Below are 20,117 nucleotides of genomic sequence, written 5' to 3'. Positions count from 1 at the left end.
TGACACAAGCCATAATCTAGCTTTGGTTTATGTTTCCAGGCATCTTTAGACTTTTGGAGACCTGCTTCAGTTGGGGGTCTTTACTCTGTAAACTAACACTACAAAATAGTTTTTCTCCTTTCTGGGTAAGTGTGTATTCTTACTGTGTCCAAGACCTTGCAATTCCTTTTGAAAAACTAATCATCTTTCCTGAAGTATCCAAGACATTCTCTTAAGAGCTACAACCCCTTTTGTGATTTAAATGCATTCCTAGCCACCTTGACAACAATAGGAAAAAAACCTTAAATCCATGAAAGTGGAGAATTCATCTCCATTTGGGATTAAGACTTAATTCTGTGGTCAGAATTAACAGAAATAACAGCCACATCAAGTACTGCAGTCTGTAACTAACATTACCCAGACTGCGTTGTGAGCTTCTTCACTGTAACATACACCATAAGGAAAAGGTAGAGTTAAGCAAGGAAATTTTATTTATTTATAAAATTAGATTTTACATCTTATTAAAAAAAGATACTGGTCCAATACAATTAATATTCTCACAGGGCCATTACAGTCAGTACAACAGGTTAAAAAAACACAGGAACTGAAGAAATAAGAGTAATTAACAATACTTGCTATAAAATCCCGAAATTATTTGGGTTCCTGAGGATACCATAACCCAGTTCCTTAACACACCTGCAGCACTCGGTATGCCTCTCGCTTTAGGTAGGAGGATTTCAAATATCGGCAACCATGGGGCTGGACCCAGGCAACGGCAAAACCTGCAATTACAAAGTGAAGAGGATAAATACAAGTTAAGTAGGAAAAAGTAAATTATGTCCAAATTAATCAAGTAAGGGGGGGATGCAGTTTTCAGTTATATTTGTGCATGGTTCCACCAACACCGTACCTCTGCTAAAAGGAGAGAGAATACGCGATTTTAAGTCAGTATGATAAACACTAGTACATTTTCATCATAATAATTACAGGACTATTCTTAACAAACAGAACTTGCCAAAACCTCGGGTAGGAGTCGGAAGCGGCGGAACCCAGCAGGCAGCGAGATTCCCCAGCAGCCACGTCTCGCCCGTCCCGGACAGCGGGAGCGTAGGGGCACGGGCCGCGGGAGCCGCCGGGCGGAGGAGGCCGGGCGCGGCGGCGGGGGACGATGACGTTGGGATGCGCCGGAAGCCGCTGGATCGTGAGGGAGACGGGTCGTGGAGCGCCTTCTCCCCGTGCCGCGGTTCGCCCAGCGCGGGCTTGGCCCAGCCCTACTCTCCCTTCAGCGCCGGGCGGTCGTGAGGCCCTGGTCTCCTCCTGAGCCTGACCCCCCTGTCGTGGGAGCCTGCAGATTGTGGTGCGGGCTGCGGAAGTGCTGAGAGCCGGTCCTGCCGTGGAGCGATGGCCGCAGGGAAGCACCCGGCCGTGCTGGGCTCCGGGAGTCCGCGCCAGCCGTGGCGACTGCCCGCCGACGGACACCCCGCCCCGGGCTGCTACCTGAGGTGAGGGGTGCGGAGCTGTCGGCGGCAGCGGCGCTACTCTGCGGTCCCCGCTGTGCTTTTTGCGTGTGGAGGTGTATTGGGAGCGGGCGGGGGGAGCCGATGTGGCTGGCTGCATAACACCTGGAAAAGAGGCTCGAGCACAGGCCTCACAACAGCTCTTAATTTCACTAATAGCTTCAGTATTGACTACAACAAACGCCTTGGGGCTCACGGAGTTTTTATTCGTAGCCGGCCTATTAGAAAATTTTACACATGGTTTAAAGAGAACACATGCCTGTTTCAACAGCAACTGTATTCACTGCTATATGTACTGAGGAAAGCTGGTAAGTGGTGTCTGCAGTAAAAGTTACTGTAATGAACTTGTGATTTAATAGGATCAGCTGCTTCTGTGCATTTGACATCCAGAACCTTCTTGTGTGTTTTACCAACAATTGCATGCCATGTGCAGCCTTTTATCGTGATCACTGTACTTTTCTGTACTCCTGTGCCAGTTAAGAGGTGTACTCTAAGATCTCGTTCTCAATGGCAAAATGTCTGTAAAGAAATAAACATGCTATTGAGTCCCACTCAGATACGTCAGTCCTTTCAGTTTGGGAGTGCTGTGAAATTCAGACACTTGTCTAATGAATTAGACCCTCCAGAGAAAATAAATGTATGTCATTTTTGAACTGTTTACCTGATACTTATCTTCTTAATCAATGGTCCCAGGTCACTGAAGGAACTTGAGATGTCACACGATAGTATAAGTGTGTTCAGGGGGTGGTATTCAATTTCACAGTTAAGTCTCAGTGGAAATAAACTGAGAAAATTGAAAAAAAAAAAAAAACAAAAAAAAACGACAACAGGATTTTTTAAATGCATCTGGGTCAAAGTGGTGCAGGCATATCAAAACTTATGCTAGACCAGCACAAGCTCAGGTCTTTACATGGGCCAAATAGAAAGAATAGAAAGACTAACGTCTTCTTCAACCAGTTTATCAGACATCTCTGTATACTTTTTAAAATACTAACTAGTTACCTGCTTTGTATTTAAAATAGTTGAGGATGAAGGTATGAGTAAATTATGTTAGTAACTAGCTTATCATGCTGCTTATGTGTTTTGTTTTTTTCCTTTTATCAGAATAATCCATGAGTAAAGTCTAAGACTGTTTATTTGCTGTAATAGGTGTAAAACTTAAACTAACCCCTTTCTGATTTGACTCAGAATTTGAAAGTGTTAATCTAAAACAAGAAATATGTTAACATTCATAATGAATGTTAACAGTTGCTAGCTACATACAATTTACTTGTAAGTCTGCTGTGGGGCAAATGATAGTTCAGGGTGCATGCAAATGCTTAGTCCTAACCTAAAGAATATTTTAAAATGCATTTGGTCACTTCAATCTATGTGTTAACATGCCATTTGGAATACTTATGTACCAGTAATAAAGATGTGATTCATACCTTATTTTCTGAACGGAACTAATACAGTATTTTGATGTATCACAGGTAAATTTTTCCATAACCTTATGGAGAAAAAGGACTTTGAAGCATGGCTTGATAACATTTCTATTGCATTTCTTTCTCTGACGGACTTGCAGAAAAATGAAACTCTGGATCACCTGATTAGCTTGAGTGGAGCAGTCCAGCTCAGGCACCTCTCCAATAATCTAGAGATTCTACTCAAGAGGGACTTCCTCAAACTTCTTCCATTGGAACTTAGTTTTTATCTGTTAAAATGGCTTGATCCACAGACCTTACTCACATGTTGCCTCGTCTCTAAGCAGTGGAACAAGGTTATAAGTGCCTGTACAGAGGTGTGGCAGACTGCGTGTAAGAATTTGGGTTGGCAGATAGATGACTCTGTTCAGGATCCTCTACATTGGAAGAAGGTTTACCTAAAAGCTATTTTAAGGATGAAGCAACTGAAGGACCATGAAGCCTTTGAGACATCCTCTTTAATTGGACACAGTGCCAGAGTATATGCACTTTACTATAGAGATGGACTTCTGTGTACAGGTAGGAAGGACAGACAACTTGGGAATCTTAAAATTCTTTGTTTTCTCTTCCCCCTCACAAGATTGCTTTTCTTTTATCAGACACATTATTTTCATTGTGTGAATACAGATGATTCAAAATTACTTATTTTTTCAATTTTTGAAACACCTGGTGTACTAATAAACTCATTAGTCACTTTACTAAGAACACAAGGAGACCAATGTTTTTTGTTGGATAAAGTACTAGTACCAGCAGGCATCATTGTCCCTGCCGTTGGCGTGGTGGTTGGAACTAAAGGATTTTTAAGGGCCCTTCCAATCCAGATTGTTCTATGATTTTGATGATGCTGTTACTATAAGCCTATTTGAGAAGTACAGATACATTAGCTATCCTTTTAGACGATAGCTTTCAATTAAAAGGACTTTGGGCTGTGAGAGAACTTCAGTCTCCCAAAGCGTGGAAGAAAAAGCCATATCTTCTTTGAAATGAGGCTGTAAGCACTTTCAGTTCTTAACATAAGTGCTTTATGAAGTACTGTAAAACTAGATTTAACCTTGCTACTAGTCTGACTTGCACATACTTTCAACTTCCTCCCTGAAGAGTAGAGACTTCAATATTTCAATATTTCAGTTTGACCTTAAGATACAGACAGAATGTATATGAAGCCTTAGTATAAAAGAATAATAACAGAGTTACAATGAATCGCTGTCAGAGCATATTCCAAGGATTTTCCAATCACTTGGAGTGACAATGTTATACACTAAGATGGGAATACTAACTTCAGTCGGTCATCTGTTGGTACATTAGGATGCTTACTAGAAGCCAACAACTAGATTCTAGCCAGTCTTTCACTTACCTACTCATCAGTGAATGTTATACACAGAAAACAGCACTGTCGAAACTTTCTGACAACTTTTGTACTGAAACCCCCAGGAGAACAAGCAGATGTAAAGAGTCCAGGGTTTCATTTTGCTCTCCAAACCTAGCAGTTGAAAAAAGAGGAGCTTCAGGTAGAGAAAAGAAAGTGGCAGGATATGAGGCCTAGTAGTCATCTATATTTCAAGGTTTAATGGAACACTTTCCTTCCTGAAAGAAACTAAAGCTTGCAGTATAGTCAGTGGCTCTGCAAACCTGAGTGATGTGTCACGTGAAACTTCCATGCATCTGTTTCAGTAGACACTATCAGTCAGAGGTAGTGCCAGAATCTACCAATCTCACATTTATCCTGTTGTTTTATATTCTAGGATCAGATGACTTGTCTGCAAAACTGTGGGATGTAAGCACGGGTCAGTGCATTTATGGTATCCAGACACACACTTGTGCTGCAGTGAAGTTTGATGAACAAAAGCTTGTAACAGGATCTTTCGATAACACAGTAGCCTGTTGGGAATGGAGCTCTGGGGCAAAGACACAGCATTTCAGAGGACATACTGGTGCAGGTATGTTGAAGTTTTAAAATTTTAATTTCACCAGTGAAGTAACATACATCATCATCAAACAAAATAAACTTTAAGTTAGCTTTTTTGCATACTAGCTTTTTCAGTTTGTTCAGCCTCTGTTCTCTGTCACCTGAGTCCCTTCAGTTCCCCTGGACAGGGAAAGGACCAGAACAGATACACACTTATCCTTGAATATGCCAAAGCTTAGCCATGTAGCATTTTGCAATTGCATGGAAGTAACAATAAATGCCATGGTTATTTAGTAGCTTCAAAGAGGTGCACATCTTAGGTAGCAGAGCATACGTAACCATGGCCATTCTTTCTGTTCCCACACTGGACATGAGCTTAAAGCAAAGAGCAGAATAGGACCTGGGAAAACATATTTGCATTGCCCTCGTAATTAAATTCTCTGTCGTGTACTTAGAAATATCCTCACCTTAGCTGTAGTTTTTTTCCCTTGTATTTATAAAATATATTAATCCTGTGGAATTCTTACTAAAACTCTGGAAAGAGGAACTAGCTTAAGTTACACTTTGCCACCACTGATATAAATGCTCTTAATTTGGGAAAAAAACCCCAGTAATTTCACAATGTAAACATAGGCATCCAGAGCAACAATTCATTTATACAGTTCAAGAACAATTAAAGTTATAGTAGCATATGAATTTAGAAGCTGATAAATTCATATAGATGCTGTTAGTGCCTCACGGAAAATGCACATGTAGAGATTGTTATTTCTTATTTAGTTCCTTCTTTGCTTGAAGTTTTTAGTGTGGATTACAATGATGAACTTGATATTCTGGTCAGTGGCTCTGCAGACTTCACTGTGAAAGTGTGGGCCTTATCAACAGGAACGTGCCTGAATACCCTTACTGGACACACAGAATGGGTCACTAAGGTGAGAATATTGATTTATAATTAATCTCACACTCTTACTTGCACTAAGTTTGTAACATGTTCCAAATTTTTATATCCTAATCCTAATTCTGCAGGTAGGTTTAGAATCTGAAGAACAGCTGGAAATACTTGAAAATAACATTTCAACAGAAAAAAATATAAGCTGTAATTAAACCTTTCAGACCATTGAAGACATTTCAATTCCAAAGCAGCTGGGCTAATACTAGGAAGCAGTGTTTTGATTCAAAGACTGAATAAAAACTGGTTCGGAAAGAAGACAGCTTTAAAAGTTACATAAAAAAATCTAATGAGCTTGATAACAAAAATCTGATCATTAAACAGTATTTTTCCTCTGGTTATTTCAGAACTTGAAAGGTGAGGGGTGTGAGTGTACAGGTGAAGTATGTATGTTTGCTTATTAGAACTGTAAATTGTCACTAGTAGGAACAAGAGGAGTGTAAACTGTAGTTTTCCTTTAGTTGCTAAAAAGTATTTGTACTGCCTTTATTCATGGGTACACTATGCAAGTGGTCAGTGAAATGAAAAATGCAAACGAAAATTTGTTTATTTAACAGCATCAACATAAATCATTACTGTCCTTTAATTACAGGTTGTTTTGCAGAAATGCAAAGTCAAATCTCTTATGCATAGTCCTGGGGATTATATTCTCCTAAGTGCAGATAAGTATGAAATCAAGGTATGTACCATATATCATACATATATTATTTTGGTACATGGGGAAACAAAAAGCTTGAGTAATTTGCTGAAGTTTACAAACAATAGGAGGATTTAGTTTTTCTCCACATTTCCCACTTTAGAGGCTATGTGCAGAACATGAAACTCTTTGGAAGCTAATTTTTCAATGCTCGCCTTAGCATTTAGTTTTAAATGATAGCTCTACAACAATGGTAATGCAAAGAATCAGTGCTTCTAGGTCATGACAGTGAAGCAGGTAAATACAAATACTGTTACAGTTGGGGACTTTGGGGTTGGAGAGTGCTCTAAGTTTATGGCTACAGAAGTGCTTCATAACTGAAACACTGTTCAACTTCTGTCCCAGTTGGATGGCTGATTTTTTTTTCTTTTCTTTAAAGTACCCATTTTCACTGGGCTTTTTTTAGGCTAGAAACAACATGTGCTGCACCAATATTGTAAGACAAGCCACTTGAAGAATTCATGTTCCTCCATGAAAAAGATAAACACTTCTGAAAAAACCTCATGCACACATTTACCTGATGCTTATAAAGAGACTGTGAGGCTTGCTCTATTTATGTAACAGTTTATAATGTGAATTTTTATGGGTTATAATGTGAATTTTTTATGGTCTTAAACTGTGTTTTAATTGTAGATTTGGCCTATTGGAAGGGAAATAAACTGCAAATGCTTAAGAACACTGTCTGTTTCAGAAGACCGCAGCATCTCCCTACAGCCCAGGCTGCACTTTGATGGTAAATACATAGTGTGCAGTTCAGCACTAGGATTGTACCAGTGGGACTTTGCCAGCTATGATATTCTCAGGTAAACTGTTCAGTTTAGGATTCAGTCTTCAATAAATAAGAAGTAGTTTACCAGTTTCAATAACTTACCATAGATGTAGACCAAAATAATCTTGAATAAAATCCTGTAAACATCTTGCTTTACACATATCAAGGTTTAATTCTAATTTTGTCATCTGATAATATGAATAGTTTCATTGCCATTTTGGTTTCTGGCCACATGCTAGTTCTCTTCCATATTTTCATTCTGTAAGCGGAAGTGTTTCAGTATAGACTTAAACCAGACTACAGTGCTGTAGTTGTGAATGTGAAAATGTAGTGACACAGAGCTAATGTTAACCATGGATACTGCTATACAGACAGCCAAGCAGGAATTTCTGGGGGTCCTTTGATGGGACAAGAAATTTTTAAAGAGACTCTTTTTCCTTATAGCACTACTGATCTGTCACTCTTTCTAATGTTGTGGAATGACAGTGTAATCTATCAGACTGCAATTAAGGGAGCGAACATGTTGGCATTCCATTTCCACATAAAGAATCCGGCTGTATGAGTTGGAAATGGTGGCATCAAAGAAAGTAACGTATTAAAGAAAAAAATGCATTTTAGAACTGCTAGCAGACTCCTTAATTCAAATAGCCTGAATAACTGTGGATATTTGAAAGATCTCCACAAGTGCTTCTTATCAGTAAGAATAACTGAGTAATTTCACCTCTTAGTTTACTCTCCCATCTTTCAAAACAGAAAGATGGTCTCACTGCTGAGAGCATATTTTCATCCCCACCCATTTTTCTGCCTCAGTTCTCTGCTGTATGTAATGCTGTTATCAAACATGCAGGCAGTTGTGGAAGACTGAACTCTTCAGTTTCTGTTCCAAGTTTTATTTATTAAGGGAAGACATCATAAAGGTGTTGGGGAAATAAAAATACTTTTATTTCTCCCCATGGTTAATTTAACATAAAACATCAGTAAAACAGCATTCTAAGGACCAGTCTTGGACTAATCTGCTTAGCACAAGAAGGCACGTCTATGTTTTACTTCTGCCTTTTAGAGGGCTGATCAAAAGAATAATAACAGCTTCTACCTCTTAGTGTAAAGATATTGAGGCATGAGATCCATATGGAAATTTACTGTAAAACACAAGTACATTTGCTCTTTCGTTTGTATGTGGAAATGGCTTTTTTTTTTGTGTGCTCTGCAGAATCATCCCTTTCAAACCTTAGCCTTCATTTATGTTCAGATGGGTCTGTCCTGAATGCATAAAGTCAGAAGTGAAACCACAGGCCTGACTGTAGCTAAGGGTTCAGTTGCTTAACTTGAAAGATTTGCATCCAGTTCTTTCTAAATTACTTCAGAATGATTAGACACATTTTCTGTAGACTCACAGGATTTGGTTTAGTAATTCAAGCTCATGACAACATTGTAAGGGAGATTCTAACACTGTTTTCTTATCTTCTAGGGTTATCAAACCTCCAGACTTCTCAAATGTGTCGTTGCTGGGCTTTGGAGAGATATTTGCTCTACTGTTTGACAACAGATACCTGTACATAATGGACTTGAGGACAGAAAAACTGATAAGCCGCTGGCCTTTACCAGAATATAGAAAGTCAAAGAGAGGTTCAAGCTTCTTGGCCGGTGAAATGTCTTGGTTAAATGGACTAAATGGCCAAAATGATACAGGCTTGGTTTTTGCCACCAGTATGCCAGACCATAGTATCCATTTGGTGTTATGGAAAGAACATGGCTGAAAGCTCTCACATACTGAATCTTCAGGAATTTATGGAATTTATGTGTGTCCATAAAACGAGACTTTGCATGAACCAAAGTTGTACATCCAATGGTATCACCATGCAGTGCACAATCATTTACTTTAATTTGGGCATTTGGGAATGGGTTGTTTTGGAAATAATGCAATGCAGCATGCTAACAGTATTCACCACAAATTTTTGTCTATATTCATGTTTAAATATACCTATTTGGGCTCCGAAGTATAGCTTGTAATATTTAAACCATTCAAATCTGCTATCAAGTCTGAAATCAAGTTGTGCTTGACCTGACTGACCTTTTTTTTTTGTTGAAACAGAAGGTGAAGCTGCTTTTTTAGAACCATAGGCTTTTGTACGTCTAACAGCAAATACTTGTTGCAGTGCATGGCTGCTTAACAAAAATGAGAAAACAGCAAACCTTCTCTCTCTTCAGGATCTTTCTCTTCAAAATGTTTTTCCATATGATAGCTTTAAATACTTAGCCTTTGAAACAGAAGAATCAAGCGAGTCCTTTAACAAATACTTGTCCACCTATTTTTGTGCTATTTGGCATGTACTTAAAAGCTGTATCGACATCACATGCTTTAGAAATGCTTTAGGTTGACCTTCCTTCCTGTCTTCCTTCCTCCCTCCCTCCCTCCTGCCTTAATGTCATTTGTTTTTACACAACTTGAAAACCTGAGTTTTCATGAAAATTGGCTCATGCTCTTGAAAAGACAAAACTGTCTAGCATTACTAGTGATTTTTTTCTTCCCACTATTCAAGGAGACCTGATTTCATACTTAATACTGAATGAAGGCCAAGATTCCAAATGTATGTGGTATGAATTACACCAATGAAAGGGAGTTTTCATATGCAAGAATCAGTATTTGAGTGATGCTGTAGGAGTTTCTTAAAGTCACAGTGGAGCAGTCTCTTAAGTACAAGGCCAGACTCTTAAGCATTCAGTTTTTCCACCTTTACTCACATTGATTTCCTTTGAAAAATGTTGTCTATACTCAAGCATCTTATCAACTGGAAGCCAAATTCACAACCCTCAATTCAAACTGCACTGTGTGGGGCATAAATGATGAGCTCACAAAAGTGAGATTTTGTCTCACTCCTAAGTAAAGAAAGCTTCAGTGAAAAAGAATGTTTTCAATAACTTCAATAACTTGTCTTGAAACCCAGTTCTCATCATTCTTCATGTGGGAGTAACATAACAGTATCATTATGATGTGCGCTTCTGAAAGAACCACCTATACAGCACTGCATTAACTTTGAAAGATTAAATAGAGGCGTGCTTTGTTTCCAAATCAGCAAATTGAGAAAACTCGGTTAACTATTTTTACTAGTGACCTTGATTATACAGAGTCCATAGAGAGGTGGAGCACAAGATGGCTGAGAAACAGACCCAAGCCGAGCCATCCAGAAAGAATGGTGGCAAAAGGGAAGGTGGTGGGCATGGGATGGGGAGGCACTGCTACTGTCTCCAGGTATAAGCTATAAAGAAAACAGCGTCAGACTCATTTCAGCATCTTGCAGCAAGACAATGGTCAATGGTTCTTGTGACAAGAGAAATTCTCCATAGAATGTTTAAGAGTCAAACAGATTGCCCAGCCTTCCTAGACAAAGCCCTGAGCACACCATGCTGTAAGCAGGGAGTTGGACTTTCAGATGCCCCTTCCAAACGATGAGACTGAAATTCTAAATGGGCCTGTTGCCACACAAGAGTGTATGACTAACAGCAGCAGGCATCTCAGATCCTAATATAGCTGCCAGTTTGTTGATACAGACTGGGAGATGCTGCAGTCACTGTGAAGTGAAGGAAAAATTCCCTTTGGACATTGGTAATGATACTAATCAACTAATGACAGAGCTCTTTAAGGGCACAGGTATGTGCCACTACCAAGTAGATAAAGGAATGAAAGTCTGACACTAATGTAGAAATTTTAAAAAGCACACTTGCTCTCACGCACACTTGTGTCTGCCAGACACCAGTCAGGCTATCACTGCTTTCAGGTGTGCCTTCAGTAGGAAGGTTCTAATATATTGCCACGACATATGCCATGCATGTAGTTCTGGGGGCTTATCAAACAGAAACTGAAATTGTGGAACTGGAACTGTGAAACAGAGGTGAACAAATGGTTTTTTGTTTCCTTTGGTTTCCATCTGGCCCTTCAGCAAAAGTCACTACTTACCACTATTTGCATATAGAGGTTGGAAAAAATGCAGCTTCTGTACCCTTACACCTACCAAGGAAGCAATATAATTCAACTTACCCATCGCATAAAGGACTAAAATCCAACTTGTGTCTAAGTTTCATAAAACATTTTCTTACGAGGCTTCAAGGTGCCAGAAAAAAAAAAAAAAAACTAACAAAATATTAAATAACAAACCTAACAAAATATAAAATATTTATATTTCATAAAAGTTGTTTGGCCATCTATTTTTTCCTCCTTGAAATAAGTTCTTTTTGGTTCACCAAAGTATCTTCCATTAAGATGAATCTCTATCCTTTGCCTCTATTAAAGCTTTTCAACACAACTCGGCACTTACCACTTCAGTAATTCAGAACAGGTGTAATCACGCTTCTCAAACTTACATGTTTCCAAAACCCAGCTGAACAAGACATTTTTTATCAGCAAAACTCTACTGTGCTTAGTGTTACAATCCATCACATCTTTAACATACATTATTTCCAAGAACATAACAGGGTAATTTTTTTACAACTAAAAGGAAGATTGTACTCAATTACTTGTCTACCTTTTACTCAAATCGATGTATACAAATTTAGTACCCTGTGACATACAAACTGCGAGAATTAAGCATTGCTACCTTTAATACTAATGATTGTATTTGTACTTTTTGTACATAGGTTGAAAACTGTTTTGCATTATTTGAATCAATTGAAAAATACTGATTTTTATTATTACCTGAAAACAAATTGTACATTTCCCAGAAAAGATACTGCAATCTGCATTGACCCTTGGTATCATTAAATGATTCATGGCTTTGCTATAGATTCCCTAAATAAGTGCAGAAAAATGTAAACTTCATGTGGAAATCAATGGAATGTGATCTTTAAATTATATCTTCTGTCTTCCCACAATACAGGTAGTCCTCCACTTTCACTCCTTATAACCAAGGTTTCAATTTTGAGTTTGCAGCATGGTTTGAGATAGAACCTTGTTAACATTCATGATTAATGATGAGTTATATCTCCACAGTGTTGTATCCCTGATGAGAGATTCTCTGGGAAGGTTTCCTTGAAGGGCCTTCCGACAGTGATAAATGAGGGCAACTTCCATGGGAACATTCACGCTCTTCCCATAAGCACGTAGGACAGAATGGACTGAAGTCTGAATCACCTTTCGTGGATCAACTATCATTTTCCTGGGATTGATTACATGTTTCCTGTCAGGCTCTCTGTACACATGCTGCAATATGTTAACACCTGGCACAGTATTCCAAGATGAAATGTTGAACATGGGAGAAAATACAGTTTCTGGGAAGATATGGTTCTCAAAAAGGAAAACACTAGTCCCTGGGTTTTGCTCCTGAAGACTGTTCATCATTGTTTTCCAGTCTGGGTGTTTAAGGGGAAGAATTATTTCATCAGCGTCATTAAGGACCACAAACTTGGTCCTTTCCATGTTGCGGTATATACAGTCATTTAGAGCTGTGATTTGTCCATAGTAGCCAATGTGTGTCCCGTCTTCCATGAAGCGCCATTTAGAAGAAACCCTGAGGTGTGAGTCTATTGGCCAGGGAATTACCTCAACAGTTCCTTCTTCTATATAAAATTTCAAGACTTTCTCCATCAGATGGCTGCAGTTGTTCTTATAGATCACCACTTTCTGTACTCCAAGAATCTTATACATTTCCATACTCTGTACAAACTGCAAGACATTGTTGTAGTTTCCAAACATGGCAGAAATGCACACGGTGAAGTCAACAGAAAAGGTCTCAGGCCTGCGATTTTTAATTTCAAACCTCGGCAGCTGGTCAATATTTCCATATGGAGACTGATGAATTGATACATGTGTTGGATCACAGTTTTCAGGTTCCAAACAAATTATATCTGCTGCACCATAAGGGAATCCAAATCTATCCGAGTGAACATCTATTTCTGCTTTTGATACATATATCTTTCCATTGGCTTGACAGCAGAACCAGCAGAACAGTTGTTTTACATCTTTATGGTGAACAATCCCAATCAGACGAGTGATTTTGTTTTCTCTGTCATCAAAGTATGGGGATATAATAAAAGTTTTGTTACCTTCCAATGCTGTTATTGTGCTAAGGGCAATTTTCCCTCTACATCTTCTACTTTCTTGAATTACTTTTGGCTGATGAGAAAGTCTCTGTAATCTCAGATAAGAAACCACAAGCATTAAAGTTACAGTCATAATGCACACAACAGCAGCAAAGTAAGATTTTTTCCCAGCACACAACATTTTGTACATATCTAAATGTCCATGCAAATTTCTTTGTCCTTGCACTTGATGCTGCCTTATCTGCAGGAAAAAAAAAAAAAGGCAGTATGAGAATATTGACCCATGATCATTGCTAAAGAATTTCACAAACAAGATGGGGGTAAGTCTCTATCATGGTGCACTGACTTACTCAGAGACCCAGCTACTGTGCTTTTATGAAAAAACAGTCACAGAACACGCATTTAATATATGTATGATATGTGACACTCTGAATGCCTCTATTTGTCAGATGTGTGGAGCAGTTTCTCTACATGGAGGGTTCTGTAGAAGAATATAACAGAGGTCTATATAGAGCAATACAAGAAGTATTTTTTTTCAATAATCCAAATTTTAGAATATCCAATTTAATAACTAGGCAGTAATTCTTAAAGCAAAGCAAAACTTTTCTTTTTTTTCTGCCTAACACAGTGTGTATGTAAATTATGCTTAAAAAAACCAAACTCAACTAGACTTCTCACAGACAAGCTAGAGACAGATAAATAAACTGTATATAGAATTAATCAAGTTCATTATAAATATGCTAATTGCAGATTAAACACGATGGTCCAGATATAATCACTAATTTATGAATTCCCTAAGTTGCAGATCACCACAGATGAGACCATACACACAGAGGAAAGTCAATTCATACAATCCAGCAAAGCCAGATGAAATCTATGCAGGTATAAAACTCACTTTGCCACTCTACCCTACGTAACCCTGTAAGAGACAGGAGTTGCAGGAAAGGTCATCTCATATTAATGCTTACTAGAGATCTGGGCCTCTTCACACTGGATCAATGCTGGCTCAGCTCCTGGCATGATCTGGGGGTTAGGGCTTAAAACTCTTGCTGATGCAGGAACAGGTAGGCAGTCCTGAGAGACTGGATGACTGAAGTCTTCAGCACCATTTGTGCTAGCAAGTGTTAATGCCTGAGTGGGAGTTATGGCACTCTCAAGCACTAATTTCTGCAAGTGGAGCCTAGATAAAAGGTTCCTCTACAAATTCATCTTTAGGCATTCAGATATGATCCATAAACAGAAAAGTGACAGCAAGTCTCCTCAAAGGCCTGCTTGTATCACAGAGATTCTTGGAAAAAAAAGTGTCCCAGATTAATTAAATTCACGTCATATCAGAAAACTGCATTTGTAGAAGAGAATTTCCCCAACTGCCAGCAGGCAGTGTGGAGTAAAATGCCAGGATGGAATGAACTGATGCTATTGCATAAGATGACGAAAATGTTTCTAGCAGGCAAAAAATAATAACCTGTGCCCTCAAAATAATGTACCATATTTTCACAATTGCCATTTCATGAAAAAGTGAACTAGGGAGAACCACAGTCACAACACACTCCTGAAAATGTCACATATGCCAAGGCTGATGTGACTTACAGCAGCCTTGCTAACTATCAAGAAATTGCTTTTCAGATGAGAATAGTCATAGGGACACCGAAAATCTCACCACATCACACTAGGCACAAAGCAGAAAAGAAGCAGCAGAAAGCACTGACTCTTCTATCTCTGAAATGGAGATAGTATCCCCCTAAGTCCTTAAAACTGAGAGCAGAACAGCAAATAAATAACAAGAGTCTGCTATTGCCATAGGACTTCCAGCTGGAGATTGGTGACTGAATCAACTCAAACTTTTTAAGACTTTTTATGATACATTCTAAAGTAGAGGTTTCGCCCAAGCATTCTTATTCCAAGGATGTTATATATTTTAGCATTCTTACACAGAGAAGGTCACATTGAACATTCTTCCCCTCAGTTTTATCTATTTATGACTTAAAATATTGATCTATCTTACAGAATAACTATTTTTTAATTACTACATCAACAGTAAATAACAAAATTAATTTATTACCTGTTCTTTCTTCTGCTTTTTCTAGCAACAAAAAACTAACAAGAAAAAGATCTATCTTTTCAATTGCATTTTGAACAGCAAACACTGGAAAGGAAAAAGTACCTTTTAAAGTAGATAGCAGAGTGAGGTTCTGTTCAGTCCTCCATTCATTTTTTGCTAAGTTATTTTGCCAAAATAAACTACCAATTGTTTATTTTAAACAGATAAAAACTTAAATACTTTTAAGGTAAATTGCAATAATTGTTCAATACAGAACAATACTGTGAGGAGAAAAACTGGTACAATACCTAAGATACTTCCTGGTACATTTTATTTCACATAGCAGCAGCCACACCTACCAGAAAAACAAGTTTTCCTTCTCTTGAGCAAAGTACACAGTTGTGTTGTAAGAACTTAATTTAAATTACAAATGAGTATGGAGTTGTTGAAGATAATCAAACATTTTTCAGGGATTTTTTTAAGGCTACTTAAGTGTTCTTCTGAAAATTAATCTTGCATGTTGATATAAACCCAGTTTGCACCCATACTTAAAAAGAACCAGAAAAATACACTATATATATATATATATATATATATATAGTGTGTGTATATATATATATATCTGCATTTCTTGGACAAACAGTTTTTTCCTAACATGCTATAAGGCCTAGTTAGAGCATGTATATACAAATTCTGATTAGGAACTGTAAGAGTGCTGAAATAACAGTGAGTTCCAGAAACTAAGAGAAAGAGCAAAATCAAGAGCTCAAAGACACATCAGAACACTGAATCTTAAAGAAAAAAAGTACAAAGTTATTTGATGAGTGAAATTCATTGGTTCCTCAACACAACTCATTAATTTTGCTCTCCTGAAATAAACAGAACAAATATGCAGTCATAAAACACATGAAGTCTGTGTAATTAAGAACACTCCATTTATATTTCCTCACTATAGAAAGGGTAAAATGGCAAGTTTTAACTTTAAAAGTATGCTTTCAGCATTTTTAAATGCTCTTTTTTTATAGTAGAAATATAGTAGCATTCTTTTACAATTAATTTCGATTTTGCATTTTTTAATTCCAATTAATATGCAAGTAAACATGACAGAAATTATGCAGATTTGCTTTAATACTAAATTTAGCTAATGGTATTAATGGATACTTTGCAGTATTCCACTTAGGAATACAACAGGCTTTCTTCCTCCCCACCATCCTGACAGACTGCAGTAGTATCACCTTCTCATCTTCATGTTCATTACCTTTTCATTCAACAAAATAGTTGAATGAAAGGTAAAACCATGTCATAAGAACAGTCTTCCTTCACCAATTGTTTCTCTGTAGTTGGCCCAGTTTCCATTACTCTCTACTACGGGAGACTAGAATGTCTGTTCCTTATCCATTTGTATGTTGGATTTTTGTTGGAAATTTTCTTTATTAATGTATGCTAGGATTACATTTTTTGGAGATGCAACATAATGCACAGACACATCTGAGCTTGTCATCAGCCTACAATTGATACATCTGCCTGGTCAGTCAGGCAAGTGCAGTTACACAACAGTTTTCTTCTGCAGCAAGGTCATAAGAAAGAGCTCTTGTCATGGTTAGAATCATGGAATGGCCTGGGTTGGAAAGGACTTTAAAATATCTAGTCCCAATCCCCTTGGTGTAGGTGAGATATCTTTCACTAGATTGTGAAAGATTTCACTGCTCTAATTAATTCTGTTTTTCCTTATTTCCTTGGTCACAGTCCTGCAAAAATTTACTCTAAAACCTTGCATGGGATCAAGAATACACTTACAAACTTTTATATATTTAAATCATCTTTTTTTCCCCATCCTAAACCAAAGAAACACTCATACTTTAGCCACACTGTTCCACTACACTCACAACACATTTATCAATCTCCCATTACAGGTTCTTCCAACAGCTTGTCTTTTTAGAATTTTGAAATTGAATTTTTTTTGTATCGCTTTCAAATTGGATGCTGTTTTTACCTTTGCTGGCCAACTTCTATTTTCTGACCTTCTTTTCCAACATCTTTCTAAAACCCTCCACAACTAGCACTGTCCTTATTAAAAGCTGATCCCAATTGCTAATTTAGTTCAAGAGTCATTTCTGAGTAATAATTAATCTCCCTCACATGCTCTATGCATTGTAGCCTTCCTTTGTAATTTGTTTTGTTTGCATGGAGATGGCTGACAACTATTTATGCTGCTCATTTCAGTATCTTGACAATGTCTACATTGCATTAAGTTTTTCATAACTCTCATCTTATTACTTTATCTCCCAATCTAGGGCAAGGATAGAGGGCAAGTGACCAGAGGTGACTGCAGAATTTGACTTGCTAATATGAAGTATTAGGTTCAGCAATATAAGAACAATAAACAACCTGTTTTATCCAGGGTCTAACTAAAAACCCCCACTAGAAAAACAGCCTTACAAAACTTACTATTTTTGAAAAAATTTATTCTCTATCCTTTAGTTTATGATTTTTGTCAAAAGCAGAACCATAGATCACTGTGTTATTAACACAGTGATAATATTAACAAATATGAATGATAATTTACCATCTTTATCTCAATTGCCTTTTGTTAATCTTTTGATAGCTTACTTTTTTCAGAAAGATTCTTTGACACATCAGGTGTCCTCCCTCTTTCGCAAGATCCAAAGTCCGAAGCATATTGTTTGAAGGATTAAACTGAAGGCAGTATTTTTCCACTAATAAAATACTGCTCTAAAAAAATTAAAAGTGTCTATTCTAAATAGAAAGACAGTAAGCCAGAACAATACACAGTGTTGTCATACAACTGCCAATATACAGTTGCTGTATTTATTTTGTGCAATAAGAACTGACAAACCCCACACTTCCTGTATACACTCAGAAAATTCTCCCTTATAATCTGCTGTACATCCCTAAGCCAAACTCCTCCTATTGTAAACATTTAAACTTTGTGTCCTTTGAAAATCAAACAGATTGGGCAAAACAAACACTGCACGACATTTAAAATACTTATTTCAATTTTTTTTCTTTCACACTGTACTTTAGCTGGGACCGAGTTAATTTTCTTCCTAGTAGCTAGCAGGGTGTTGTGTTTTGTGACCAAAGCAAGTGCTTCAAGCACACTGATGTTTAGCTATCACTGAACAGTACTTACGCAGAGTCACGGCCATCTCTGTTTCTCCTGCGGCTCCTGTCCCAGGAGCTGGGTGGCACAAGAAGTTTGCATGGAACACAGCTGGGACTTCTGAACCAAGCCAACCAAAGGCCTATTCCACACCATATGATACCATGCTCAACCATCTAAGCTGGGGGAAGAAGGAGAAAGGAGGAAACACGCGACATGACAGCATATGGCTTCCCAAGTCGCTGCTAAACCTGATGAAGTCTTGCATTTCCGAAGGCCTGCATTTCCTGGAAATGGCTAGAAACATGCCTGTTAAGGGGACATCATGGATAGATTACACATTCTGTTTTGCATGCTGCTCTGCTTTACCTTTTAAACTGTCTTTATCTCAGGGAAAACCCATAGGATTTCCCACGTTTGCCTTTCTGATTCTATCCCCGCCCCACTGCAAGAGGAAGGGTGAGGACTGAGCTGCCTGCGGAAGGGTGAGGACTGAGCTGCCTGCCCGGATTAACCCACAACTTTGGAGGAGTTTTGCATTCTTCAAATCTAAAGTTAACCTCCACCCTTAGTAAGAATTCAGACAGAGACTCAGAAAACCCGATTTGGACAATTAATAGGTACCTTTAACTTACCGTTAAGCGGTTAACCCCACTACTGAAAAACAATGCTACAGGCGATCACCATCCCATCCTCCTATTTCTTGAATGGAAATAAAATCCCGAATCTGAAGCGCCCCTCCTGCGAGCGCTGCCAGTCACCGGACCCCGAGCAGGTGCCGCTGCCCGACCTCCAGCCCGCTCCGGGCGGGTTTTCCACGCTCGCACACAGCCGGCAGCGCGCCCGGCTTCCTGTCCCGCGGGACCGCCCTCTCCGCGCCGCGGTGGGCAGAGCCGCCGCCGGCGGGGTCCCGAGCGAGCACCGCCTCGAGCAAAAGCTGGGTCGGCGCTCCCGGAGCCCTCGCGTCTCGTACCTGGCTCCCTCTGCGGTACCAACAGCAGCAACCGCAACACGCCTCTACGGCCCGGGGCTGGCGGGGGAGCTCCGTCCCCTCGCCTCCCCCCTGGGAAGGCGGCGGCGGCCGTGGCTGCGGAGACTCCGCGGCCCTCGCCCCGCCCGTACCCCAGGTAGAGCCGCCACCCGGCGTGGTCCGCCTGGGGCCGCTCCCGCTTGAGGCGGCCGCTCGTCGCTTCACGGCCCCTCCGCGCGGCTTGCTGCGCACGGCAGCGGCACCGACGGTCAGGAGCGGCCCCGCCGGAGCGCGGCTTCAGGGGAGGCGGCGGAGGGACCCCCGGACGGAGGGGCCCCAGGGGCGGGCCGCGGCCTCTCCCGCCACTTCCCCAGGTACCCCGAGGCACTGGTGCCGCGAACGGGGCAGCGCGGGGCCCCGGGACGCCGCTGCCGCCGGTCCGTGCCGGGGGTGCGGTCCGGGGAGCAGAGCCTGCCCATCCCGCCGCAGAGCGAGACGCCGGGCTCCAGAGCGCTCATTACCCAGGTCCGCACGCTGTGCCCCGGGGGGAACGCTCCCACACACCACATCCTGGAAATGAACGGCATAGACGGCACAGTGCAAAAGAAGGACCTCGGCAGTGGTGCACTCTTCTCGAGGAGGTCTCTGAATTCGACCCCCGGCGCCTGTCAA

General features: G+C 39.8%; 3 protein-coding genes across 14 annotated transcripts; 1 reads left to right on the top strand and 2 right to left on the bottom strand.

The window, feature by feature from the left end:
* Positions 1-447: 447 nt before the first annotated feature.
* Positions 448-1,675, bottom strand: LOC115497592 (uncharacterized). 3 transcript variants are annotated; one of them, XR_012058494.1, is made up of 2 exons: positions 890-1,675; positions 448-761 (listed from the first exon to the last, which is right to left on the bottom strand). XR_012058494.1 is itself a non-coding variant. In XM_041719771.2 (2 exons), exons 1-2 carry the CDS (start codon positions 1,594-1,596, stop codon positions 602-604), a joined length of 762 nt encoding a protein of 253 aa, XP_041575705.2. In that variant the 5' UTR covers positions 1,597-1,675; the 3' UTR covers positions 448-601. The 3 variants fall into 3 exon arrangements, 2 of the variants coding, with proteins under 2 accessions (XP_041575705.2, XP_072792625.1); XM_041719771.2 differs by having other exon boundaries at positions 995-1,675; XM_072936524.1 differs by having other exon boundaries at positions 1,001-1,675.
* On the top strand, positions 1,345-9,274 carry FBXW2 (F-box and WD repeat domain containing 2). Of its 2 annotated transcripts, none has more exons than XM_002194275.6 (7): positions 1,345-1,481; positions 2,969-3,478; positions 4,702-4,896; positions 5,661-5,794; positions 6,404-6,490; positions 7,142-7,311; positions 8,746-9,274. In XM_002194275.6, the coding sequence occupies exons 2-7, from the start codon at positions 2,989-2,991 to the stop codon at positions 9,032-9,034; spliced, it is 1,365 nt and encodes a 454-aa protein (XP_002194311.1). In that variant the 5' UTR covers positions 1,345-1,481; positions 2,969-2,988; the 3' UTR covers positions 9,035-9,274. The 2 variants fall into 2 exon arrangements, with proteins under 2 accessions (XP_002194311.1, XP_012433843.1); XM_012578389.5 differs by having other exon boundaries at positions 7,142-7,241; positions 8,746-8,884.
* Positions 8,147-19,538, bottom strand: LOC100228858 (uncharacterized). 9 transcript variants are annotated; one of them, XM_072936519.1, is made up of 3 exons: positions 19,449-19,538; positions 18,506-18,656; positions 8,147-13,551 (listed from the first exon to the last, which is right to left on the bottom strand). In XM_072936519.1, exon 3 carries the CDS (start codon positions 13,498-13,500, stop codon positions 12,184-12,186), a length of 1,317 nt encoding a protein of 438 aa, XP_072792620.1. In that variant the 5' UTR covers positions 13,501-13,551; positions 18,506-18,656; positions 19,449-19,538; the 3' UTR covers positions 8,147-12,183. The 9 variants fall into 9 exon arrangements, with proteins under 9 accessions (XP_072792620.1, XP_030142258.3, XP_072792618.1 ...); XM_030286398.4 differs by lacking the exon at positions 19,449-19,538 and adding an exon at positions 19,111-19,300 and having other exon boundaries at positions 18,506-18,784; XM_072936517.1 differs by lacking the exon at positions 19,449-19,538 and adding an exon at positions 19,111-19,300.
* Positions 19,539-20,117: the final 579 nt, after the last annotated feature.

This window comes from Taeniopygia guttata, chromosome 17, assembly GCF_048771995.1.
Source record: "Taeniopygia guttata chromosome 17, bTaeGut7.mat, whole genome shotgun sequence".
In the NCBI taxonomy this organism is placed as follows: Eukaryota; Metazoa; Chordata; class Aves; order Passeriformes; family Estrildidae; genus Taeniopygia; species Taeniopygia guttata.
The sequence above is the reverse complement of the archived record's forward strand: the minus strand, read 5'-3'. Positions and strand labels throughout refer to the sequence as shown.